A 21,197-nucleotide genomic window follows, 5' to 3' on the forward strand; every position below is an offset into this window, starting at 1 on the left:
ATAGAATTTTATATTATGCAGTTTTATTCCTGATCAAGGAAAAAAAATTGTTTTACTGTTACATTATACAAAAGAAATTCGTGCGTTCTAATTATTTACTGTAATAAATTATAAATATAGGAACTATGAGATGATTCGTATTTAATAACAAGTATCAATTAATTTGTAAAAAATCGTTTTAATAATTATAATACTTTTTTCTTATCTAAGAGTATATTTTTTATGAATGAATATTAAGACAAGATGCTATAAAAGGATAAAGATTATAAATCATAATTGTGTTTTTGCTATTCTAAAAATTAGCTATATGTTACCTATACGCTTAAAGTACTGTAATGAAAGTAAATATAAATTAATATATACAATTTATACATGCTACCATCTGTACTTGTAACTTCGCATGTACTTACGACAATTTTGAAGAGTAATGAGTACATATTTTAATAATTCTATGTCTGGTTCACATTTATTTTATAATTACACATTCTTATATCAACATTAATGATATAATAACGTACGTTTCGTACAATGGAGAATAAAACAAATATTCAACTTCTCTAATCCTATTTTACATATTACTTTATATTAAACGTTGAAAGTAAGATCACTACAATGACAAAAAGTTCATATTGGAAAACAATAAATCGTCTTCTTAATTTCTCAGTCGCCATCTCATGTGATATTGGCATATTCCTCTTTTATGATTTTTTTTACTTAATCGAGTTTTAGAACCAAAACATGATTTTTTTGCATAGTTTAAATATTACCTATAATATATCCTATTTCTTATGTTTATTAAGTGCTTCGATCAATACATCTGCTTCTTCATCTGTCTTCACTCTTAATAGGACTGGTACTGGTGGTGGTGACGATTCAGGTTTTGGTAAACAAACCAGCATTATTGAGTTTTTATTTATACGTTTTGTTGGAATACTTTCGGTTAGTAAAGTATTGAGCAATAAGTTTCCTAAAGAAGTTTCTGCACGCACTATTAATTGCGTTTTATCATTTGGTGTTGGCTTCAAGAACAATACTCCTACACCTCTACTAGTGAAGTTGCCATCTTTCTTTATAAAAACTTTACATCTGTAAGAGATTTAAATAACAGTATTTTTCGTTATCATAAACACATTTATTAAAATTACCTTTGCTCAAATATGGCACCTTCTTCCGTAACAGGTTTGATCTCTACCTTCGGAGGTTCCTCATCATCATCATCTTTACCTTCATTTTCTGTCTTATCATCGGATTCTGGTGGTTTTACTACTTGAGCACCAAAAGTAAATGGTTTGGCACTACAAATTATATAATATTACTTGTATGTTAATAGTTTTATTAGTAATTATTTTCATAATAATTAGTAAATATAATGAAATTACCCCCCGAAACTAAAACCAGTTGTAGGAGTAGTAGTAGAACTTTGACCGAAACAAAAAGTATTTGTTGTGCCAAAGGAACTACTAATTGATTTTGAATCTTCCTTTAATCCTTGTTCTTCTGATTTACCATCCGTGGATGGTTTATTGAGGAATGGATTATTTTCAGAACTAACATTTCCAAATACATTTTTTGTACCCAGTTTGCCAACAGTATCAAAAACAGATTTATGCGTGTCTGAGGATTGTTCTGTATTACTAAAAATAGACTCATTATTATCTTTAGCATGTTCTGATTTGCCAAATATGGATTTGGAATCTGTACCGATGTTGCCAAAAATTGATTTTTCAGGCTTCCATTCTGTTGATGTTAAAGACTTTGCATTTGCTCCTCCAAATGGAGAAGTATCAACCTTCTTCTCTGAACTTACACTTTCTTTGTTATCAATTACTTTGCTATGCTCTGCTTGTGGCTTCTCAAGCGTATCTAATGTTTTGTCAGATTCATTTCCATGCTTCGATTCAATTTCTTTAAGGTACCTTTCATAATCTTGAAAAATCGGAGTTAGAATACAAAATGGATTTGCATCTACATGACTTTTAATCCATTGCGTTACACTTTCATTTAAACCTTTTAACTTTGCAAAATATTCAGAAGACTTTTTACTTGTATTTTGGTCTGTTTGGTCATTCGTTTTATTCATAGATGTGCTAGATATTGTTTGTATTTTTGGAGTTTCTTCCTTGTTTGTGCCATTTTCATTTCCTTTAGATGCTCTATTGCTTGCAGGAGATTTATCAGCATTTGTATCTGTTTTTGTACTTGTACCGAAAGCATTTTTATCAGCTAAAAAACTAAATGTACTCTGTGGTGTAGATGACATGAATGTAGTTTTAAAACCTGTAAATGCACCAAACGCACTTTTGCTACTATTCTGAAAAATATTAAAATGATACAATTATTACTACAATGAAAAAATGTTTTAAATCAAGAAACAAAAAATGATAAAGTTATTTACCTCTGTGGACTGCAATCGACGTTTAGCTCTTTTAACAACTCTACTCGCAAGAACATCTTCCGATGCTCTAACAAATGATCCTGCTTCTTCGGGTTCCTGCTCTTCATTCCAATTATCGTGATTTAACTGTGTAGCTGCAGTTCTCTTGGCTGCCATTGTTAATACTATTTAAAAAAATAATCAATTAAATAGGGAGACTTCGTTACAGATAATTATTTAGTTAACTTCAATATCATTATGGTATATTAGAGGTTAAAATTAAAGTAAGAATATTATTTATTGTTTTTTCCGTTCACTAGATTTAAAAGTTGCTTTCGCTGAAATAACTATGGAATTTTATTATTCAGACTTGAAGAATAGTACAATAGGTTTATATTTTAAAACAAACAGGTAGGAGATTCACAATATAACCTCTCAATTGTTGAAAGAGTATATTGAATTTTGATTTACTTATAATACGGATTAAATAGTAATATGATATTTACCGCAAAAAGAAAGACACACTTAATTGGTTAAGTGAAATAAATTTAACGCATTTATAATATATAAATAACACAAAAATTTGGACAGACTTGAACAAGCACACTTTTTCCAAAGTTCGCACATGCGCACGTTTTAATTCTTGTCCATTAAGTATCCAACGAACAAACTATGTAAATCCTAAAAGGTTAAATGATAAAATTATAATAATTTTAGTTCTGTTTCTGGTGAGATTATACGTATTTCTCAATCAACGAACGGCAATAAGGTAATGAGAACTTTATTAAAATAATTCTGAGAAGAATAGTTGTCACAAACTCCCAAACAATATTTTAGTTTAAATGCAACTTTCAGTAACTGTAAAGTTTAAACTTATCGTTCTTTACGTATTTATCGAAGTGACTACTAATTCACTAGTAAATATCAATTATTACATACATATAAAAATCGATAATTTTCCTAATTCTACAGTTCTAGAGTAATCTTTAGTAAAGCATATTATTATAAGATTGTCAATTAAAGTTAAAGTAACTTAGAATTATGGCTCTTGTATTATGTATCGTAATTTTGTCAAAATTAACATAAATGAAGTATATTGTTTTAATATTTTTAGTTACGTCCATACAGTATATAAATTAATACAGTTTTCAATATGTGGATTTTCTTAAGTAACAATATTCATCGATTTAAATTATTACGAAAATTAATGTTAAAGGAGAATACCTTCTTGTTTGTAATACAAACACATTTTGCAATGATAAAGATAGTCTTATATTCTTTCACAGTGATAAAATTATATATGTAGCCTATAACATAGATATGTGATAAGAGATCACGTGATCCACCATCACGTGCAGATGATCGATTTAAACTTCATACTTTGTATATACATATTCGTATTTTCTACATCAGCAGCCATCGGTGCTTACATGAAATCTATAATGTTAAGAATACATTTATTATACGTACTTACAACGAATTTAGAGTCATATTACGACAAAAGTTAGAAAGATAAAAAGTTCATATCAAAAGAAAAAAAGGCTGTATCGTTTCAGAATTATTTATAATTCCAAATCTATAAATTAGGGGCATATATTATTTTACAATGTTACAAAAAGAAGACGTTCAAAAAAAGTTAACGCAGTGTTTATAAACAGATCTTTATTTCAAGATGAATTCGTTGAAAAAAAGCAAATCAATATTCATCGTTGCGATAGAAAACGTCACGAAATAATGATTAAACTAACTTTATATGTCTAGAAAGTATGAGCATATTAAGACGTGTCTTCAAATGCGCAGAAATTCTGAAACGCGTCTTTGAGCTTCGGGGGAACAAACACGCTTGTCTCCTATCGTGAACGCCGTTTCGTTTCGTAATCGCAAATATGTGGCGCCACTGTCGTCGGCATTACCAACGTTCACTATCATAAAAGATCCGTCTCGAGAAAATCTTTTCCTTGAACGTTCCGCGTTTTCGTAATATCGCGGGTGCAACTCGAAGCGACCGTTCAACATGGACGACAGTGCAGGGGAAGGAAAATCGTAGCATTGTTTTAGAAGGGTGTTCCGCGTGGCACAGGTACCGGTGTACGATCTTGGCGCGAAAACTCGCTTTCAAGGAGCGCGTCGGATCCCTGGGCATACAACACGGCAAGAGGGAAGGAGAAAGGGAGAGGGAAAAAGAGAGAACGACCGAGGGTAAGGGCCAGGGGGTGCCAGGGGACCTCGAGCAACTTGGCACGTCCGTGTACGGAGGCAACAGTGCTGGTGGCAGCACAGACGCTCGTTGATGAGCGAACAATTCACTTTGGTACGCGGTTTCACGACGTTATTTCGCCTGATCGGTGTCGTGAAACAAGGGTGTGCATATGTGTTCACGCGACGAGTCGGTAAACTGTGTCTGTGACATTTTTATCTGTTCGATTATTCTAAGTTGAAACGATCAAGTGTCGTCGCGGTGGCTCGAAGAGTTCGTGGCTGGTGCGCGCCGTGCGTGCGGTTGATCGGAGCGTATACCGCTGCTCTCGTCAATTTGGTGGGAGAGTGAGAGTGAGAGGGAGGAGGGGTTTCCCGTCCTCCTCTTCCCTCGCTAAAATCGGCCGGATTTTCGAACAGGGAAGGAAACAGAATAATCTCATAATAAAAACATGGAAATATCGAAGAATTTGCAGGAAGAGATTCTCGCCGTGCAAAACAAACTGAAAAATGCCATACGCGATCATCAGGTGAGTTCCGCGACTGTGCATGTATGTATGTCGATAGCGATTTAAAGATTGAGAGTACGAAGCCGAACGAACGAGCGAGCGAGCGAGCGAGCAAGTCAACGAATGATTCTCCCTCGAGCAACTTTTTGCTTCTGTTGCACGCGCTGTGCCTCCCACCGATTGAAAAATCTAGATAATACATTCGCCAGATAATCGACGAGTAAAATGAAAAGTTTTCTAAAAGTTTCGATATGTGCATCACTCGAATGTAAAGCCGTTGTTCCCAAGGGTACATTACGGCTCTCGAATGGGAATCAAACACGATCTAAAGTTTCGTTTAAACTGGTTCGTTTTCGCGATTCGCTTCTTTTGGCATTCCCACGCACAATGCGTGAACGAACGCATGTACGCACTAAGCACGCGCGCGCCTGCATAAACGCATACCTCCTATACTATATTTACGGAACTCGTTTCTTTGACGCAAATTCTTAGAAGTTCCGTGAAATAATGATCGGGATCAGCGATATCCGGTTTATTGTGGCACGCGAACGGAAACTGACTCACTAATATGGCACACACGTCCCTTCGATTTATTTTACAAAAGTATCCCGGCATTCCTTTCACTCGCATCGAGGATTTGTAAAACTGTTCCCTGTTTGTTGGGACGGGCAATGTGTGTTTTATCGAAAGTGAAAGAAGCGTAACAAGTTCCTGCAGAACTTTTCGCTCGCCTTAAGCCTTAAATCATGCCGTGATCGTACCCTGATCAGCGGTTACACTTTTTTTTTCGGAATCATATAAACTCGAAGGTGAGCGAGTTGGTCAGGCCTTAACCTTTGTCGGTAGAGTGTTTCGACCGATGCGTCGCATGACTTTGAGAGAGCCAACGGCTCCTATCTCTTTCTCGCTCATTCATTCGGTTACTCACTTGTTCGGTTCATTTCCCTCTCGCTTTTTCTTTCTCTCTCTCCCCCCCCCTCTCTCTCTCTCTCCCCTCTCCTTCTCTCTCTCTCTTCTCTCGTCCGTCCGTCCGTCCACCCCCACCCCTTCTTACTTCAGTTCACCCTAACTTTTATAGTCCTATATTCACTTCTTTTGTGTTCTTTCTCCTTTCCCTAGTTTTATCTTCGCCTAATTCCTCTTTACTTTGAAACGCAGCCGTAAACTTCAGATTTACAGTTAGGTAAATACCTACGCCTGTACAACGTCTACTTATGTTTCTATGAACACTATCAACTTCCACGCTGTACTATGTTTTCCCCCGTACAACGTTGTACATCTTTACCTGTTGAGAAAATATTCTTTTATCTCTGGTACTCTGACGTGTATTGTATACATATTGTATGCTGATGCGAATCGCTTCATACTGCACGTTCAATTTATCAATTGAACAGGTACGAAACTTATCGTTATCGTTCGAATATTGCCCTTTCCCGTTCTCTCTTTCAAATCCTTTGTTAACGTTTCTTCGACGTCGGTAAGTTTTGCATTATAAATGCACCAAGAGTCCCAAGGTATTCTATCGACGCGATTCGAACGTACATTAGCTCGTACAGAAGAACATCGTCGAATCATAATATACATGTACATTTTGCTTCGCGCATTACGAACGAACTTTTATTAACCAGCAGGGACGCTAGGCGGGATATGCGCGCGAAGAAAAGTTTCTCGGCGCGCGATCCGCATTGTACCCTGCTCTACCGACCTTGTCCCGTGTAACTCCTCCAAATTGAATATTTTCGTTACACAATTCCTGATACTTCCGATCCATAATGCTCGATCTGTTTTTAATTCACGCTTGCGGTTTCCTTATTTTTTTTAGAACCGATTTTACACATAGCGCTGGTGTGATCGAACGTATGCATGGAAGTGATTTAAACGTTTGTAACTATGTAGTAACTCTTGGTTTTAACAGTCGCATTGGTTACATAAATAGATCGATACTCGTATTCGGGGTATTCGTGTACCAGATAGGACAAACCAGTTCTTGCTCAATGGATATTTTAAACGTGTGTCGATTATCATGGAGTAGGTACGAAATGATATTGATTCGTAGAAGGACCCAGCGCAGCGGCATAAACATGGATATTTGACTCCCATATCAGTTCTCACTTTTTGATTTGCTTAGCAATGTTTTTTAAAGTATAAATAATGATAACATTTCAGATTTCTACCCCTTCATTTAGGGGTAATATGGGAGTGAAACGTCAAAATGTTATTATTTATTGTTCATGTTATTTTTCTGTTATTTATTCTGTTAGATGAAAGAGAAAGAGTCAAGAATAGTATTTTGTCACGCAAATAATATGCATGAAAGTTTCAAGATGTTCGAATAGGTGAAATATTAAATAATTAAACAAACTTATTAAAAGATTCTGATTTCCATTATTTTTGAATATGTTATAAGTCTCGACATTTTGAACAACTCTTCTTCTTCTGCGTATTGGCGTAGTCTTGCTTAGATTCCAAGATATTCGCGAAAAACTACCAGTTCCACTGCATTAGTATTGGTGATCAGTTGCCGACAACTTCAAAAACAAGGATAGAGCGACAAGACTGACGCATAACTATAGAAGTAGTGTCGATAATATTTCGCGAATATTTCCGAATGTATGCACAATCGCGCTATTATGCAAATGAAAAAGTTCTTCAAAATGTTGAGATTTATAACATATCCAGAAATCATGTAAATGGGAAACTTTTAATAACTATCCTTTTAATCGCCTCGTAAAATAACAAATTATTTCTTTCAACCCTTGATATTTTTTTTACTTAAAATTTTGGTAAAATATCTTAAATGAAGCTATTTTTCAGCTTTATTTTCGTTTTTATTTGATCTTTAGTAACAACTAAGAATATAAAGTTTTTCATCTCAATATTACCCGTAAATGAGGGCATAGAATATTGAAATTTTAAAGAATGATGTTTTTTTAGTTAAAAGACATTGCTAAGTAAATAAAAAATCCAAACTACTAAGCCCTTTAAAAATTCCAGAAGATAATTGTGTAATTTCTTTTTATTCTTTGAATATATCGCATCACCCATTAAATATAATGTGTATACAAAATTCTATACAAACTTTATAATACACCTATGGGTGGATATAGACTATATAGAAGAGAATAATCGTAAATTCTATTTGCTACAAAGTTATATATCTGTACTAACAATACTAAATAGCACGCATTATATTACTAAAGTTATTTGCAAAAAGAAATTTCTGGATTAAACCGGCACGTATAAAACTTTTTCTGAAATTAAAAACAATATAAAAGGAGGCACGGGTGACATTTTCGTTTTGACAAAATATGAAGTTTATGCGTGCTTGTTTTTACTCGAAAATTTGTGTGAACGACCAGGGCGCGGCACGTAAGCAAATTACGTCATTGCGTGGTCCAAGATACAATCATCGCTCCAAAAGTCTCGCGATTTTCTAACACAAAACAATTACTATGAGTACAAAATTAATTCGAAATTCTCTCTTCAAATTGCAGATCTGCGTGGGCAAGTTGAAGGATGACCCCAACGTAAGTCACTTCACTTTTTTACTAGTCTCATCTTTAATAAGCACGTAATTACACGTAACTCGTAAGAATTGTCGTAAGTGGAATGCAGATCTTTGCAGACTCGTGGCATTTGTAATTTTTGTCATACCATAAATAAATTTTGTTCATACCATAAAAATGTATGCAAATGCACATGAAGATCTGTATAGTCGAGTAACGTCATTATCGTTATTAGGCTAATAGCAAAAAACGTAGATCGATAGGTATCGATCTAGACACTTTTGGAATAAAAATTGATTTAACTGTATATTATGGTATATACCAAGTGAACGTTTTCTTGTTCTTTGATCTATGGCTTGCTATCTTCACTAGCTGTTGCTCGTTTTTTCTTTTTTATTGATTCAGCATATTGGTTGTCCGTGACGATCTGCCACAGATTCTCCGACGAACACGTTTCAACTGAAAATTCACCAATACTTGTCACACAACAGACTATAATTAATTGGACTATAGTCATGGTTACATCAGTTACGCGCTCGCGTAAATTCATTGTCTTCCGTCTGCCGACCTATTATGTCATCGTTGTAATACAACAGTACTTGTTCACGATGCTTAAGCAGTTAATGAAGTCATTATCTCTCTATCTCATTTTTCCCTACGGTTCTGAAAACCGATCATGGATTTTCTTATTTCGACGTGTCTCACAGTGGAAAATTAACGACGGAAATACCGATTGCCATTACAATTGTTCCGTTATAGCTCGGTTACAAAAATAGTTCGGTTACAGTTCAGTTCCCTCCTTTACGATGTTGTTAAACCACAACGTTACGAGAAACGTAAATCATGTTACGGCCCGCGAGTGATTTATTTCTCTTTCGTTTACAGAATACGGACATTCTCGGTCAGATACAAAAGATTCACTTGCACATCGTATCTTTGGGAAGATGCCAGGTAAGTTGAGAATTGATTTCCTCGAGCTTCACTCTTTCGCGATGATCCAGGCCAGCGTTGTCCGCGGACGTTCCATATTTAAGCCTGTCCGTCCCGTGCGAATAGAAATGATGTCGCATTAAATTATTATCACGATAACGGAGGATTCTTATAAGATGTGCCCCGGAGTCGAATGTAATCCGTTTCAAGAGCGTTCTTGTTCGGACGATAAAGCAACGAATGTACGAGGCGCGGAGAAAAAACTATTGAGCGAGTCGGAGAACTCCGGTAATTGAAAGAAAATCGATTAAACGAACTGAAATAGATCTAGGATTCCCGTTCCCAAAAATCTCATCCCATCTACATATACAAAATGCAATAATGTAATCGATTCGAAGCGCAGAGTTAACAAATGTTAGAACAAACGTTCGATAAAGGTAATCTTATCTTCCGTTATTCATTCGGAGAACGACGGAAGGACGATTTCACAGCCGAGCGAAAAATCGATATGTACAAATTGCGTTCATCTACGACATTTCAATCGTAATTTCTATTCGTCCGGAAAACGGGAAACTCGTTCGAGCGCAAATAACAGTGGGACTTTTACAATGCCCTATTCACGCTTCCTTACACTACTCCCGAAAGTATTGCTTACGGTTTACACGAAATAACACGCAAGATTCAGAGTTTCTCAATCATCCGGGAACCTTGCTCGCTCCGATACGGAAAGTTCGAGGATGTTCGTCGGCAGGGTTACAGACAGAATCAAGCTCGTCACGAGAAGTTTTCGCTTGGATCCTGGAGCCGCTCCGCTGGTATCACAAAGAAGCCGGTTCAACTAATTTTTCTATTATTCAAATAAGTCGAGCTACTGCATCCGTAACTCGTCGATACGGATTAACTTGGTAGGATGCGCGCTCGCCGTGAATTTCCGAAACGTTATCGAGGTAAGCTTCCGCATCGAGGCGCGGCGCGGTGCAGTGGTTTGCAGTTTCTTCGCGGAGTACTCGCTAGAATGAGTAATGCACAGTTATAATTAAATAGCGAACTCGTCGAGTCAGTTTACCAACCACCTTTGCAAACTTCGTCGATCACGTTGCAGATAGAACGGGACAGACATTGTTTCGTTTCCGCGCGCGCACCGTATCCGATTTCTTTCGCCGGGTTCCGGCAGCTTGACTCGACGACGACGTATCGAACCTAATACATTTCTGATCACCCCGGGTTCTCCAATCTACCGTGAAAAAAATAACTTTTAACGAATCCCGGCCGCGGGGATGCTGGCGGCAGCAGTCGGTAAACTTCCGCCGTCGCGCGACTTTTTGCATACGTATGTACATAAATCCGATAGATTCTCACCGCGAGTCGAACACGTCCCCGTTATAATAGAATCGATTCGGACGCGCGTCTCTGCCCAATTCCCGAATCGACGAAGAATCGATAGGCGAGGCGCGCCTCGACCGTGGCGGATGCGTTCCGCTGTGTCATAGCATCCTTTCCTAAACATTTCCGCGGTAATCCCGGCGGCGCGGGCTCTCCGCGTCTTCCTTCCCCCCGCGCACGCCGTCTCGTCGTCAGCCGTTTCAATCTTTCCCGTTTCCTCTAACTTCGCTCGATGATTCTGTCCGGCCATTTTTCCTCTTCTTCCGCGCCAGCAATAAACGACCGATCCAAGTGGATTGCTATCGGGAGTAAAGGAGATACGTAAACGGATAGAAATGGGTAAAGAGGGAGAACGACCGGGGGTGGAAACGAGACATTGGGTGTACACACAGATATAAACCGAGGGTGGGAATGGGTGGAGGGGGTGCGAGACGGCCGGAGACCAGAGAGAAGAGAGCAAGAGAGAGAATGAAACTTGGGTGAAAAGGAAGCAGAGTAGGGGCCTGGCAGAGGCAGGGGGTTCAATCAATAAAATGTCCCGCAGAAACGTTTTCAGCTCTTTACGAAATCTCTACGTTTTTTCCTTTCTCCTCTCGTCGCCCGCTTTCCACCCTGCCCAACATTCTTCTCGACCGGCCTTCCACCGCTTTCCCTGCTCGTTTCAACCGTGTTCAGCCCTCTTCAATCCCTTCCTCCTCGATGTTTCTCCAGTTAAACATTACTTTCAAGAACTTCTGAGAGCAGTTCGACACTTCCGTCGAGACGTTCCGTATAATCGAGCTTCTCGTAATATCGTTGCGGATTATTTAGAGTCAGCATCCCCGTAGAATATACGAATCCTCCGGTACCCTGAGATAAACTGGGCCAAATCTTTGTTGTTCTTTCATTCTTTCCGAAAGTTGGAGCGCGATATCGCGTTACCGGGGGTGGCGGAGCGCTTTCGCGAAGCGGCCCGAAAGCGTCGATGTTTCGCTTTGAAGCGTTCCGAGAGGAGGCCGATCGTGTTTCTTCGACGATCGCAGAATAATCGGCGGATGTTGGGAAATTTTCTTGGCAGATTCGTTTGATTTGCTTTTCATAAACCACCCTGGTGATGGGTGGCTGCGGGCTGCGTTCGATGACATTTTCGAGATTCATGGGACAAGAATTCGTTGCGGTCCCCGTACCACAGTGTGAATCGCTATTAAAACGATCCACGACACGATCTGCCAAGAAACTTTTCGATGATCGTCGCTGTGCGATGCTCACAGTTTCCAACCCTTTAACACGCAGAAGCAAGTTGTCCAGCGGCTGCGCAAAGAGGTCGAAACGTTCAAGGCGGAGAACGCGAACGGGGCCAAAGTTTCCGTTGCTTCCCTTCTCGGGCTGAACAACAATAATCACATTACAAACAATAACGAGACGAAGTTGAAGAATGCAGGCAGCAAGTTCAACACCAAGAATTCAAAAGAGCACTACGAGGAAATCGTTAGGAACGGCGACGTGCCTTCGCCTCCGCAGAACCGTATACCGAGAAAGTAAGTAGTAACACCGAATGGAGATAAGTGATCAGCATTGTTTAAATAGACATACAAAATAGATAAATGCATGTATGAACGAATAAACGTTGTCACGTGTGTGACTTGATAATACAGATCGGTATGTTTATATTTTTGTAATCTTTCTGTTTCAGAGAACGTCGCAGTTCCGTGGAAACAATCTCCGGAGAAGACGATGTTATCGAGGTCTCTATGGATGAGAACTCCAATGAAAAGTCGGAGAAGGAAGAATCGGAGAAGGAGTGCAAACTCGAGTTGACCGAAAAGATCAATTTCTTGAGCGCTCTTAGTCTTATCACGACTTCAACGTGCGCGGAGTTGCAAAACAGAAGGGCTGAAAGAAAACGTCGCAGTACGGCCAATCCGCAGTTCGTCTATTCCAGTCTTGAAGTGCCAACGGTAAATGCAGCTTACACGAGAAAATGTATATTCTACCATTTCTTCGGCTGTAACAATTGATTATATTCGTCTTTGTTTCAGAAACGTAAAAGACACTCGTACCTGCAATCCGGAAATGTTCCTCAAACGCGTCAAACAACTGCACGTATGAATGGGCCTTCGCCACCGCCTGTAAAAGCTGCACCACCGAAATCCACTTCACCGCCGTCGTCGAGGACAGTGATGAAATCTCTGATTCCAGTTCAGAAGTCCACCACACGACCGAATATCTTGAGAAGCACGACCGAAAGTAAAGTTTACACAAATAAGACCAAGGTTGAGAATGGGCCGAATCAAATACAATTGCCTGTGTCCACTGTGAAATCTGTTCAATCGATCGGCAACAAGGCTGTTCATATACCAGGCCTGCCATCCAGTTTGACTATCGAAAGAATCAGTAATGACTCGGCAGTCTGTATAAGCTGTAGGAATCCAGGTGCGTTAAAATGTGCAACTGATACAGTTGTGCCAGGAACATTTAGGGAGATTAAGAATCCTGATATATATGGATATTGTATTGCAATAGGTACGCTCACGGTATGTGAAAATTGCGCGTCAAACTATCACGTGTCCTGTCACTCCATATCACCGGCGCCCCCAAGAATATGTCCGAAATGCGCTTTAATAGAGGAAGAGATCGATGACGCTGAGGACGGGGAAGAGGACGAAGACGAGAGACGCCCGGTGTTCAAGAAGGACGAAGAATTCGGTAAATCGTCCTTGGTTTTTGAAAGGATTTGTACCTGTAGTAACGTTGATCGTGTGATTGACAAAAAAGTTCTTGTTTCCTGCAGACACTAGCTTGTTATGAATGTTCGTGGCACGCTTATCTCTTCGCGGCACCGTCCGGAATTTAGTAAATGTATCTCCTATATACACTTAACGAAGCCGCTTCCGGTTGTATTCGATAACCGAAAGTTGACGTGTACATTTGGACGGTAACAGAAAGAAAGAACTAAAAGTTTCGTGGGTAAAAGATAAGATGGCCGGAGAAAAGAGAAAAATGTTTGTAGATAATACAGGCACGTTGTTTCAATGGTGAGCAGGAAATTGTGTAACATGGGTCCACAATTTCTAGATTTAACGTGCAACGAGGTATCGCAGCGTTGCCGCAGACTTTATTGAACGTAAGCACACAGAGAGAATAAACGAGAGAGCAGCCTGCCGGGAGAAGTGTCCGCGAGTGAGACCGGCTCCTCGAATACGGCTGAAGGATTTGCAATTAAGAAGAACTTTTTGGTCGATCGTCAGTAATAGGGCACAAAAAAGCAACGTGTATTGAACGCGAAATATCTTGCAGAGGAGAAAGAGAGAGAAAGATATGAGCTGCGCGAGCGAAACTCGGATCTGAGATTGCAGGTTTACGAGTTGGAAAAACGCTCACAACTACTCGGCCAGTCACTTCAGGTTCGTCCTGTGGCCTGCGTAGAAAAAAATTGATAAACTTTTTATTTTCATTTGGAATGCTGTTCGATTATTTCATGAGACTAAATACTTTCTATCTATTTTGTTTTTTCATCAGTGAGAACCTGCAAGATCTCTACGTTTTTTCTTATCTCCTTCGTTTTTGAATATTATTTTCCAAGGGCATATCGATTCCTTTCAGAATTAGACACTGACACCTTGAATTTCTGAAAAATCGATTTGTCTCTGAAGTTGTGTAACGTCTGTTAGCATACTTACTGTAGAGTCTATGTATATACATATATATAAAAACTAGTCTTCTTAAATTAGATTGTTCGTTACGTTCAATGTGTTCACTATTCGTCTGCAGCAACAGTTCTATCCGTTAATCCGTGAAAACACGGAATGCACGATGCTTCCTTCATGAACAGTTTCATATTTTCAAACAAATGTTCGTCTTTTATTCTGAAACTTAAATTGTATATTGAGTTTGCATTGTTAGTGCCAAATATAGTTACTCGAGCCGAATACATAACGTATTCGTCTGTAAAAAACGTGTTAAACGATTACGTATATGTGTTAGATTATCGATAATTATTCGAATTCGATTTATTCGTTACATCGTACATTTCTAGCATGCGCATCATTGTTCCAATATTATCAATTAGAAGATCAACGTGAATTTTGTTTCGATGTGTTTTATTCAGTTTTGACGAGTTCTTCGTTCACTCGAATAACGACATAATTTTTCTTTCAACAGCTACAACATCGCACGCGCCAGGAATTATTAGGAAAGCAAGAGAAGACACAGAGATCTATAAAACGAATTCTGGACTTCATAAAGCTGATGCAGCTAAAAAAAAGCGAGGATTCTCCACAGCCATCGGCATCAGTCAATTGCCTTCCTCGACTTTCCTCATCCCAATCTCTTCAAACAACGTCGCTTCATCAACCGTCAACCAGTCGGATATCGGGTCTTCCACAACAATCAGTACCGAACAACGAGAAAACGTGCCCTACTCCTCCATCGTCCTCAATCAGTTGCCTCGATCAAGCATCGCCTACATCGACCGGTCAGAACCTCAAGTGTCCTACGCCTATCAGTTACCAGTCAGTAGCGTGCAGTCAGAGAAACATCAGTCATACCTCATCGTTAAAAAGATCACAGAACCATCTCGACGGGCAAGCCAGTCTTCCGAAGACCAAAGTCACAGCGCAATGCTCAACTACAAGCTGCCAATCGCACCAGCCTACAACCCCCGCGTTCAGACCGAGATCTCTGTCGCCCAGTCATCTGTGTTCGTCGATAAGCAACTGCCCGACGCCGTCAATCGTAACCGTAAGAAGCAAACAAACCGCGCAGTACCCGCCCTCAACCGTATCATCGATACCGAGAATCTCTCCATCACGGCCGAGTATCAGTTGGAACGATCGACACTCAACGGCCGGAAGTCCCGGGCCAGACAAGCAAGGAACAAATTCGGTGTCAACACACTGCGATCCGCCCGAGCCACGGAAATCCTACTGCCCACCTACGATAATACAGAATCTGATAAGCAACTGCAAATCACTAAGTCAACCGAATCAGAGGAAGCAAGCAGCGTGTTCAGTAGTCGTCCGAAGTACCGGCCTAGAACCGGTGGTCTTCTCCACTCACTGTTCGCAGGCCATAACAAGTCCTATATCGTCACCGATAATTCTCGAGAGCAACGAGACGTCGGCTCGCCTGACAAAGATACCGTCGTCTGTCGGCAGCAGCTGTACCATCAAGACTACCAGCTGGAGTCAGTCGAACGAAACGAATCTCCGGTCCAATTGCAGCGCGGTGCCCTCACAAAATTCTTCGAGCACGTGAAATTGGAAGAAGCGCATATACCAGCGCCATCTCGAGCAAAGCTAGTATATAAAAGCGACGCTGTTTCCGAAAGAAACGAGCTGGATATCAGCGAAGTCGCGGACGAGGATACGAATAGCAACGAGTACGTTAGCAAGACGCCCTTGTCCACCGATACCATTGACAACGATTACACCAACCGTGAGGTGAAACCTGCCAGTTGGCTGGTAAACAGAATTGGGATGAAGAAGACTAAGAAACCCAATAATGGTAGCAAAGGGATGGATTCTTTTGATTCTATGCCTGGTTCGATAACGAGAACGGCTGATATTATTACGTATGAACGTAAACGTCCTACTCCGTTCGTGAGGATCAATTGCGAGCCCGATGAGGATGAGGAGGACACCACGCTGACCAGGACGTTTCAAACTGACGTAACTTATCCGAGGCGTATCGGATCTCTCACAGAAATTGTATCGGACAATCGAAGGGATCGGCATGATTCGGCATCCCTATGTAACGCACAAAGCAATTTCTTGGAGCTTCGCAACGAGGTCTCAGTTCCTGATGATAAGGCTGACACCGAGAGACAAGACTTATCCAGTGGCAGACGTTCAACCAGCAGCAGCGGCGGCGGCAGTAGCACCAGCGACAGCGACACTCCGGAACAAGCGATGAACGATACTATTAAGTATTCACGGCGACGATTGTCCGGAAAAGAGTACAAGGAACGTTTGGGCATTAATGCTGTATCCCCGGAGAGCATGAAGGTGCTCGAACAGTTCGAGTCGGCTATGCTGGAAAATGAATGTAGCAATGCTGCCACTTGCTAGACTTAGTTAGATTAGAATGCGGTATTAACGTGCTGATTATGCTCATCGCTAGATATTTTTTTCTTTCATTAAATGACAATGGTTGATTATTTTGTACGGAAACGGTGTGGTTTCTCGCGTGGCGCGCGCGTTACGTTCGATAGGATTTTGTTGAACAAATACTTTGGAGAGAAATTTCAATCCGTATGTGTTTAGTACTGCATTTCAGTCTGTTACTTATCTAGGGATACCTACAGAAGAAAAGAGAATTAGGTTACTCGTAATGGCTAATTGAGCTTGTTAGGCAGTTCCTACTTTCCGTACTGCCTTCAGAAACAATGCAATCCAATTGTTATATCAACCGTAATTACTACTACATCGATAACGATGATGATTACGTACCATTTTGCGTTTCACACTATACAAAGATATAATTCATGATTTCTACTCCACTAGACACGTTATATGTTCGTTTATTTATTGATCGTTCATTAGGCTTTTTCGTGATAGTTTACGAACCGTGAGGACCAAGTTCGAGTTACTTCCATTTGAATCAAGCATGATTTCACGGGAAATTAATGATGATCCTAATTTAATTGTGTATAGTTCGCGCGTTCATTTATCGATAATGCTCGCAGACCAACGTAACGAACCACTTGTGCTTTGTGATTTTGTGAAAAAATGTTGTCTATGTTATTATTTCCGGTGAATTTTATGATTATTAAAATCCTTGTTTCGTTGATATTCGCGAGATACCAACGGTGTAGAAAACACGCACATATCCGACAGATTATGATCTGTGAAAACGTAGGAAGACTTTTAAAACGAAGTCTGCGTACGTAAGCTGAGTCATATTACCATACTGCCTTAATAGTAATTTAAAAGTGGTACATTTTACAATAATTTCTATGGATAAGCACGTGATGTGTGTACGACTCAATAGACTGATTTGGACGTCGCCATATTGAAATTAAGAGGCATAACGGAGAAAAGGAAAAGGATAATCAAAACTCGTTACCGTAATCGAAAACTAGGCGTTAAGGTTGCGTGTACGTTAATAACTAGATGAAACGTTATGATTCAGACAGAGTTTCTTACGAGAGAAGCGTAATAGAGCTGTTCCTTCATTTTTAACGTTTTACGTCGAGGTAAATGCTTCGAATGAAAGGAAGAACGTTGTCATTATTATGTTTAGCGCGTCGTTTACGAGTTTCGGAAGCATTTCCTTCGGTAAACTATAATGTAGCAGTATTCTCACTACATTTTAATTCGAGGCGTACGCGGATGTCTTTCACCGATTACATTGTGCCGAACACTACGATTTATGCAGCGAGAGATAACCGATCACGAATTTATCGTTGAGATAACTCGTTCAATATCCTATATTTATTGCGTTTTCGTTTTTTCTTGTTTCACAATTACCGCTAGCTTGTCCAAAATACATTTAACTAATGTATAAAAACAACAAAAAATGATACACAACAAAAAAAAAAAAAGAAAGGGAAGAGAGGAAATGTGAAAATTGTTATGCAATGTAGGCAACGAGATTAAGATCGAAATTCGTATTTTTATGAATAAAGTCAAATTGAGAAATGCAACGGACTGTAGACTTGCAAGCAGTTTGTTGATTAACACGAGCGGCGATACGGAAAAGCTCGCGAATAGTTTCATTTTAAACGAATCCTTCCTCGAGTTTGCAAAACTAATTCGATTATAAACGTTATGAGTGCCGAGAGTGGGATTTTTCGACACGATGCGATATTTGTGCGACCGGGGTAATCATTTTTATTTTCCGTATTGACGAACAACGCGGTGATGGATAGAGGGGAATTCTCGACTCGGACAAACACTCGGCTAATGATATGTAAATATAGCGGAGCTAATCAAGCGGCTGTGCCAACAGGCTGCAAGAAGAGATCGGTAGTGGCGCGCGAGTGTTCGATAGCCAATGCATTTGTGCCTGGCATGCACACACGTATCGTGGCGCAGTAACCCGCGTACATATTTAATGGTCGCACGTTAATTGCGCACTGTTTGCCCATTGCCCGTTCTACGCCCCCATCCCCATACCCACCACCATTCTCATCACCCTTTCTCTATCCGCCCTTCTCCTTTGTTAGTTTCTACCAGAGTTTAATTTTAACCAATTTATCTCGGCCGCTCGATCGTTCATCATCGAAATCGCTGTGAAACACGAATCACCCTGAATTTTCGCAACCTCCCTTTCGATCGCATGTTCCTACCTCGACGTTTTTTTCACGCTTATTGTCAACTTTATCGTCGTGCTTTAATCCATGAACGACAAACACTTCTGACGATTTCATAACAGTCAAAACTAGATCCATTCAAATCTTTCTTTATTAATAATATTTTTTTACATACCTTAAAATCTCTTCTTTGAGATCAATGTTAATCTTCTAATTGCACTTTTCAAGAATTCATTGCAATCCATTACTTTAACCCTTTGCACTCGAAGCCATTTTAACTGTAAATCTAAATTAATTTTTCTAACTTATAGTATTTCCATTTTACATGGCAAAGTGCATTTTATGCATATGAAATTTAGTCTTGTGTGACTCGTACAATAGTTACACTCTTAAAGATTTTTTATATCTAAACTTTGATAATATAAAAATTATCTTGGAACGTGATGTAACAATTTTGTTTAGTGGTGCCTCAGAGTCACCATTCGAGTGCACAAAGGATTAAATTACTTTTCCGAATTTTTAAGTAAAATTTTTCACTATTTGGTATTTTTATTAAATATAACAAATCTTAGTCGCCAAAAATTAAATGAATTAATGATTAATCCGTTAAATTGTTTAAACAATATAATACGCCCAAAGTTCTTAGCAAGAATGATATTCGAATGGTTAGAAGTATTGTAAGTACATTATGTAATTTCGAACGTTGGTATTTTTATGGCGCTTCTTTATAGTTTCTTTCGGTCACGTTTCAAATATGGATCGTGCGCTTCGGAGATAAGAATCGGAAGTAAATTTGCACGATTCGTAGGTAAAGGTACAATGGCGAACATTACCGTCCGAATCTCGTTTCTGTGGTACGGCGCGTAGTCGCCAGATGGGCGAACATCGTCCGGGGATATTTTTATACGACGAGAATTCAAATTGAAATTGAGTTATCGACTCTTAAATCGGAAATAATACAGTCTGTGTAGCGAGATATAACCGTTTCAAGTGTCGTCGATCAGGAAGCTGTTGCGGGCAGCCATTGTGATGAGGTGGAAAACTTACTTCGACGAGTTAACAAAGGTATTTACGTAGTACTTTTTCCAGCCTTTCTTTTCGTAATCGTTAGTATTTATTTATCTATTTTCTTTATTGTCTTTTAAGCGTGGCTTCGGGGAGAATACGAAGGTATCAAGCTTTTGGGAACAATAGTGGAGGAAGGAATGGTAACATGGCCCCCTCGATGATTGAGATTGTCATTATTACGACAAAATTATCTAGCAGTTAATCTTATCATTTGTTGCTATAGATAGGGAATCAAATGATGCATTGTTTCTGCTAATAGGAAACAATTTTTGTTTCTGCTAACAATTAACGTAATCTAAGAAACAAAACTTTTGCTCTTTGCTGAAAAAGAAATATTTCTTGCAAATTAAGTCGAAGTGTTGAAGTTAAAATACATAGAATCGATATTTCTAAGTGAAATGACTTTATCATTCAAATCTTTGATTATTATAAAATATGAAATACTATGAAATATTGAAAAATATATACTATAAGTTTTATGGTTTTATGTTTAATTTTTTTCTTTAATTTCTTCTACTTTTTCATTCTAGATAATTTTATCAGTTTGTCTACATTTGAAGCAAAAATTTCTATAAAGCACTTTAAGTTAGGAACCAAACTTAAAGAAATAAAACCTAAGGGGCTACGTTACCATCATTTCCTCTATTGAATATGTTGTTGAATTTTAAACGACTAGCATCTTCTTTATCTATATTTGTTAAATTTAAATCTTTCGAGAAATAAATATTGATATTAATTTATATAGCAGGTAAATATCATGTTGTTCGTGTTTGTGTTAAAAATGCTTGTAGCGAAGGAATATTTTTAAACGAATTTCGTTCGTTAGCGAACAACCCTTATTCATCGTAACCGGTAATAATCCCATTTCCGGTCTAGTCAATACTGATGCAGCTCCGCCGTTTCCTTGGTGCGTACATTATTTTTCTTATTGCGGGATAAACAAATTATGGCCAACTTTCGGATATTGGTTTTCGTGTTCCATCTTGCCGCGAATCGTT

At 39.0% G+C, this 21,197-nt stretch overlaps 2 protein-coding genes across 3 annotated transcripts; one reads left to right on the forward strand and one right to left on the reverse strand.

The window, feature by feature from the left end:
• Nucleotides 1-447: 447 nt before the first annotated feature.
• Nucleotides 448-3,030, reverse strand: Nup50 (nuclear pore complex protein Nup50). Its single transcript, XM_033482332.2, has 5 exons — nucleotides 2,881-3,030; nucleotides 2,396-2,559; nucleotides 1,380-2,311; nucleotides 1,146-1,295; nucleotides 448-1,086 (listed from the first exon to the last, which is right to left on the reverse strand). Exons 2-5 carry the CDS (start codon nucleotides 2,549-2,551, stop codon nucleotides 780-782), a joined length of 1,545 nt encoding a protein of 514 aa, XP_033338223.2. The 5' UTR covers nucleotides 2,552-2,559; nucleotides 2,881-3,030; the 3' UTR covers nucleotides 448-779.
• A 6-nt stretch (nucleotides 3,031-3,036) lies between these two features.
• LOC117227242 (uncharacterized) lies at nucleotides 3,037-18,522 on the forward strand. Of its 2 annotated transcripts, none has more exons than XM_033482331.2 (9): nucleotides 3,037-3,143; nucleotides 4,455-5,100; nucleotides 8,574-8,606; nucleotides 9,471-9,536; nucleotides 12,171-12,415; nucleotides 12,571-12,835; nucleotides 12,917-13,310; nucleotides 13,401-13,583; nucleotides 15,039-18,522. In XM_033482331.2, the coding sequence occupies exons 2-9, from the start codon at nucleotides 5,023-5,025 to the stop codon at nucleotides 16,943-16,945; spliced, it is 3,171 nt and encodes a 1,056-aa protein (XP_033338222.2). In that variant the 5' UTR covers nucleotides 3,037-3,143; nucleotides 4,455-5,022; the 3' UTR covers nucleotides 16,946-18,522. The 2 variants fall into 2 exon arrangements, with proteins under 2 accessions (XP_033338222.2, XP_033338220.2); XM_033482329.2 differs by having other exon boundaries at nucleotides 3,045-3,143; nucleotides 4,433-5,100.
• The last annotated feature ends 2,675 nt before the right edge of the window (nucleotides 18,523-21,197 follow it).

Source organism: Megalopta genalis, chromosome 3 (assembly GCF_051020955.1).
Source record: "Megalopta genalis isolate 19385.01 chromosome 3, iyMegGena1_principal, whole genome shotgun sequence".
NCBI lineage: Eukaryota > Metazoa > Arthropoda > Insecta > Hymenoptera > Halictidae > Megalopta > Megalopta genalis.